Source organism: Acomys russatus, chromosome 23 (assembly GCF_903995435.1).
Source record: "Acomys russatus chromosome 23, mAcoRus1.1, whole genome shotgun sequence".
In the NCBI taxonomy this organism is placed as follows: Eukaryota; Metazoa; Chordata; class Mammalia; order Rodentia; family Muridae; genus Acomys; species Acomys russatus.
In genome coordinates, this window is record NC_067159.1 from 4,106,050 (window position 1) to 4,112,115 (window position 6,066).

A 6,066-nucleotide genomic window follows, 5' to 3' on the forward strand; every position below is an offset into this window, starting at 1 on the left:
ATTCTCCCTGTGGTCCCTGGAGTGCAGCAGCCTCAGAACTACCAGAGAGAGCGAGCATCTATTCCTGTCCTTGCCCCCAGTGTCCTTTTCTTTGCAGACCTTCTGCCCTGGACAGAGGTGGCAGTTGTTTGTTTGTTTGTTTTTTTTTTCATACGCATTCTTAAGGCTAAGGTGGCGAGATAAGGTGCTTGGTGGAAAGCCAAACTCTAGACTCCGGGCTGCCAGTTTCCTCACTCTCACAGAAACAACCCCCAAAAAAGAAAAAGGTAGAGAAGAAGGGAAAAGAAAAGGCATATGGGTCAGGAAGTTATAGACTAAGTTTAGGTTCCATTTTGTTTAAATTCCTGAAAATGGGGGATGGGCAGGGTAGTCAAAGCCACAGCTTGCCTTGGCACAGGTCTGTGTCAGCTCTGGCCCAGGGTGGCGGGCAGCAGGTAGCAGCTCGCCATGTGCTGGCCCCCTTGTGGATGCTGGCTCTCAGGTGGGCAGGTACCCTCTCACTCATGGCGACCAACACTGAATGCCTTCACCCTTCCTCAGCACAATCCCTCAAATCAAAAGCGATCAACACACACAGATCATAGGATCGATAAGCCGCTAGGAGAAAACTAATTAGACCAGGGTTAACCATTAAAAAAGTTGCAGCTGGGGACACACACACTCGATTGTTACAAATCAGAAAGTGCCGTGGGAAGAAGAGCCGTGTGCTGGTAAACATGTCCGTCTGCGCTCACAACTTGACATGCAGAGAAGAGAGAGCGCCGAGTCCCACCTGAGATTAGAGAGGACTGGTTTTAGTGTAACACACTTTGTTTTAAAAATCTCACTGTCCTCTTCTCACCCCCACCACTCCTACAGCGGTCCTCCGTGCTGTCCTGTCTCCACTGCTTAGTCCATCTCCATGGACATGAGCCTGCGGCGCTCCCTGCGAGTCTCCCGCACCTCTTTCTTACAGCACCAATGGGAACTGCAGTACCCGATGAGGCAGGACAGGAGCCCGATGACTGTGGACAGGCCCACGCCGATCAGGAGAGGGTACTTGAAGGCGTTCAGCACTGGGAGGGAGAGAGAAAGTGGAAGGGTTAGTGCTGGGGGGGGGGGGGTGCTAGGGAGCATGCGCTCATTCCCTCCCCGCCCGGCCCCGCCCCCCCATCCCGTCTCTGAGGAGATCAGAACTCATAAAGCCCATATCCTGCACCTGGCGTGCGATTCAGAGAGGAGCAGCCCAGCTTCACTGAAGAAATGAGCAAATGTCCTCCACTCAGTTCTGAGGAGCTGGGCATGTGGGGGTGGGACGGGGGATGGGAGTGGGGGAGCCTGCAGTAAGGAGATTTTACTTGATGCCTTTGAATGTCAACTTCTTTTTAGGGTTTTGGCAGGAGATTGATTTTTAAAAGTCAGTATAAGGGCACCACACATTGAACAGCAGATGCATCCTTAAAAAAAAAAAAACTGAATAAATCAATTTCTATGCATCAAATAACTGAAGTGTACTAAAGGCGCTATTTTAAGTAACACTATAGTAAATTATCGAGCAAAGTGAATAATCACTCCCCTACTTGTTTGGTAAATCTGGGTTTTCATATGGAGCTACTTCCAGCAGTGTTTAAGATGAAAACAAGGCAGAGATGACAGAAGCTTAGATCCCACACTAGGAGAGCCATCCCCCACTCCTCACTCCCCCAGCCCCCTCCACCCCGACCCCCCACCCTCCCAAGCACCAGCACTTTGGATAGATGCCCGCCTCTGGCCGGGTCCTTAATATTTGGGATGATCTGATTTTCCTAGCAGCCCCATAGCAGACACTGTCCAATGGTTTTCAGGAGGTGGGCCAAAGAGTATTGTGGGACTCTGTCCTCCAAGCGGGGAGGGCATGGCTGTTGCCTTTTTCCAGGGGGACTGGCAGGCTTACTAACATTCCCTTTGGGGGAGGGTGGAGAATGGCTCACGAAGCCTCTCCCCTCTACTGGGATATGCACCTGGTTAGTAATTACAGGTGTGTGTGTGTGTGTGTGTGTGTGTGTGTGTGTATGCACCTGGTTAGTAATTACAGGTGTGTGTGTGTGTGTGTGTGTGTGTGTGTGTGTGTGTTGGGGGCGAGCCTTCTTCAGTGGTATAGCTGCCTGTACGCTGCCTACATTCCTGTAACACTAATAAAGTCACTGGGTCACCAGACTGGACTTGGGTGAAACTGTTTCTCTGGCCAATCACTGTCCTTCTTGTACTTGTAAGCAGACTCCCTGGGGGAAAGTCAACAACAAAGACTAAGTGAGGAGGGGCTGGAGTTCTAAGGCCTTTCTCCTCAGACCGATTTGCCACTGGGAAACGCACTCTTGGTCAAAGAGTCTCTTTGACCAAGAGAAGCATCTGGAATTAGTTCTCTCCATGGAACTGTCCCAAACAGCCTAACATTCTGAAGTTTTCACAGGGCAGATGCGTTTCTTGAGACTAAAGGGAGAAGCACTCAGCTTCGGACGCTCAGGGCAGCAGTCTGGCTGGGGTGGTCTCCTTAGGACGGTGTAGGCTGGGATGGGGTTGGGGTAGGTGGGTAAAGCTAAGAGACACTTCACCATCTCAGGGTTCCGAGAGGTCCACGCTCTGTGGTAGTGGCTCTGGGGGACCATTCCTTTTCTAAGAAGTAAAACAGTAAGTGATGGGGGGTAGAGGTGGGAAGATCAGGATTTTGAGGCCAGCCGTGGGCTAGACAGTGAATTTGAAGCAAGCCTGGGCCACCTGAGACCACACTGCAAAGACAAAAACCAAAGAAAGCCAGCAGGGGGACATGATCAGCCAGTCTTCAATCTACACCCTCACCTGGTGGCCTCCCTGCCCCCACATGGCAGAAGCCAAGGCAAACTTAGGATGCAGTGAAGCGGGTTTTCACGGACTCACAGAAGAGCCAAGGCTCCTCCTCAGAGTCCTTTCCCAGTGGTGTCACCTGGCCAGGACTGCAAAGCTAGCAACCTGCAAAAACTGCTTTGGCCCAAGCCAGGCCCTAGGGAAAAAAAAAACACTCGGGATCAAACTATGCAGCCTGGATTATATGGGGTGCAGCACAACACAGGAAGAGAGTAAATACTCTAGCCGCCCTGAAAGGAGCTCACCATCCATCTTCACAGTTATAAAGATGGGCCTGGAGTGGATCTCAGCTTCCCGCTGCCAGGAGCCTGTCGGTGACCGCACCCACGGAGTCACAGAACAGTAGTAGTTGCCGAAGTCCTGGTCCTCAGAACCGTGCACTTGCAGCAAGAATTCCAGCACGCTCACTCGCTCTAGGCTGACTGTGCTCTTCCAGTCCCTCTGGCCCGTAGTCACGACTCCCTTCCGGTCCAGGGAGGATAGGAGGACGGGAGCCTTGTCCAAGCCAAACGAGTGTATCGCAAACCAGGACACATCGAAGGCCATGTCGTCTGTGGATTACCAAGCCAACGCGCTGAGGTTAGTGTGTGAGCAGAAGTGACGTACACACTCCCACATCTGCAACCCTTATTCCTGGCCAGGTCTGTTCTATCTGAACCTCCAGGCAGCCTGTGATGACGAACTGTCAAATCCACCCCTGGCAAGGTCACACAGCTGCAGGTAGTCGTGTGTGCAAAGTGCTGATGACAAAGTGCCCAGCCTGACCACCTCCACCCTAAGGAGCCACAGGAATATTCAGGGCCATAGACAGCCCTGTGTGTGAAGCGGGGCACGGTGTACAGGATCCCTGAGCACTTCAAGCAGAGAAACTAGAGACCGTACATAAAATGAACTGTACCAAACTGTTGTAGACAGTTTGGATTTTTATTGTTCACTGTGGTTTGTGTTGTCTTATTTATTTTTTTCTTCCCCTTTGCAGAAGTATTTAAGTTCAAAACAAGAAGGAAAAAAAAAATCAAGCTGAGAAAATTAAACACAGTTAATAGTCCTAGAGAGTAAAGCTGGTGGATCATGAAGTATTCTGTGAAATTGAGGTTCTAACAGCCTCAAATAAATTAAGATGGGCTGAAGGAAAGGAAGATGGCAAAGGATTAATTCAGACAAAGTGGAAACTGAGGCCACATGCTAATGCCAGACCACACCACCTGGACTGTACCGACCAACACTGCTGGTAAAATATAAGATTTATCCAGGAGGCACATGAGGACTGTGGATCAGAACCACAGTTGCATCTTAAGCCTGCCTGACAAAATTCCCTTTTCTAAAAAACAAAACAACAACAAAAAAGCCAACCAACTAACCAAACAAACAAAAAACAAAAACTCTACCGAGGACTGAACCCAGGGCGCTGCTGGGCAAGTGCTCAGCAAGTGATCTGCTGGTAAGCGACAGCCCTGGCCTAGAAACTTTTAAAATATCAGTTGTTTGCTGAACAACAAAAAATAGTACCATTCATCCAGTGAGAGTATATTAATAACTTAAGAAAACACATCATAAGGCAAAAGAGTGTTATCCAGACTCATGTAAGACAGAATGGAGCTGAAGTAAAAGTGGGCATTTCCAAACATGCCCAAACAGTAACCCCACTTCTCCTCCACCCACCCCTGGTGGCACTTGAGCACATGAGTCTCAAGTGGGAATGGACCAAGTGCTGTGACCTGCCTCACTCCTCCTCCGTGCCAGGGCACAGTGGGCTTTGCTTCCCAGGGGAGCTCTGCTGTCATGTGCAAGTCTAGAGTGGCTACCCATGACAAGGCACAGAGGTATTCCCATTACTTCATCCCCCGCTGTGCATCATGGGATGCTAGAGTGGGCTAACCTGGGCTAGAATACCAGTACCACATGACCTAGAAAAGCCATGTCAGTTTACTACAACTTAAGTTTCCTCGTTGGCAAAATGTAATTAACAGTAGTCTGGAGAGACGGCTCAGTGGTTAAGAGCACTTATTGCTCTTACTGCAGAGGACCCAGCATCCATGTCAAGTGGCTCCCAACTGCTTATAAATCCAGGTCCAAGGGATCTGACACCCTTTTCTGGCCTCCACAGATAGACAGACAAACAGACACAGACACAGACACAGACACACACCAATAAAATAAGAAAATGCAACAAACAACATGGGCCAGTATCGCCAAGAACCATCCATGCCTGGTTCAGTGCTTACTAAAAGTGACTGCCCTCATCTCAACACATGGCCGGATGTAGATGCTACTAGAAGGAAGGACATGACTGCCTGCTGGCAAGGCTGCTTTGCTGAGCCACCTCACCTCACCACATACACTGGTGTAGGTACCAGATGCCGCGGCTCTCAAGTGGTGCCTTCTCCAGAACACTGAAGCCACCATGCCTGCTAGAAGTGCCTTGTGGAGGCATCAGGACACGCTTAATGTCCAGCCTCTCCGCCTCCAGACAATGACTGGACAAGAATAGGACAGGCAAGCCCCTTGGCTACCTTCAGCACCAGGTGCTATGAGCATGGTCACTGGGTTCCACTCCTTTGCTCCCTCACAGCACACTCTGGAGAGCCTCCCCCGCACCCCGGTGACTCACAGCCTCTGCTCTGCTTCAGAGCCGGACCGCGGTGCCACCCACCTGCCGTGATACAGGCGTGCCTTGACTCTCAGCCCACTTATGCAACTTTCCCACAGAGAATTCCTCTCAGAGCCCATAGGATGAATGAAAACATGAAGGGGGGGGGGGGCGAGGAGGGGGAAGGAATCACAATCTCTGTTTAATTATTCAGGTTCTTCCACCCACTCAGACCAAGAGTGCAAAGTTCTGGAAAATTGTGATTCACAAGATACCAGCTACCTATCGCTTCTGCAATTACATCCGAGAGAAGAGTTTTACATGAAAGGCACAACTGGCAACGTATTAATTTGCTGAGAAAGAGCATTTGGAGGGCTTATTTCTATATGGATTATACATGAGCTTTAAAACAGCACCGCTCTGGGCTCTTTTAATGGGGCTTTGCTTGCCTTTCCATGGCAGCTTTTTCTAGTTTTACCTCCATTTCCACTTTCAAAAGTACGTCTGTGTCTCCATGTTTCCTGGCTTCAGTGCAGAGCCAGGCTTCTCAAGCCAGGTATCATGCACGCACACGTGCATGCGTGTGTTCGTGTGCGTGTGCGTGTGTGCGTGTCTGT

At 50.1% G+C, this 6,066-nt stretch overlaps 1 protein-coding gene across 3 annotated transcripts in view; it reads right to left on the reverse strand.

Moving 5' to 3' along the window:
• Positions 1 to 444: 444 nt before the first annotated feature.
• Ptgfrn (prostaglandin F2 receptor inhibitor) overlaps positions 445 to 6,066 on the reverse strand; it is a 70,824-nt gene continuing 65,202 nt past the window's right edge. For 2 of the 3 annotated variants that reach the window (XM_051165459.1, XM_051165458.1), the window contains exons 8-9: positions 3,105 to 3,410; positions 445 to 1,055 (exon numbers count right to left, since the gene is read on the reverse strand). In XM_051165459.1, the coding sequence (XP_051021416.1) occupies positions 889 to 1,055; positions 3,105 to 3,410 (473 nt within the window). In that variant the 3' untranslated portion in view covers positions 445 to 888. The remainder of the gene's footprint in view (positions 1,056 to 3,104; positions 3,411 to 6,066) is intronic. The other variant, XM_051165460.1, reaches the window with a different exon arrangement.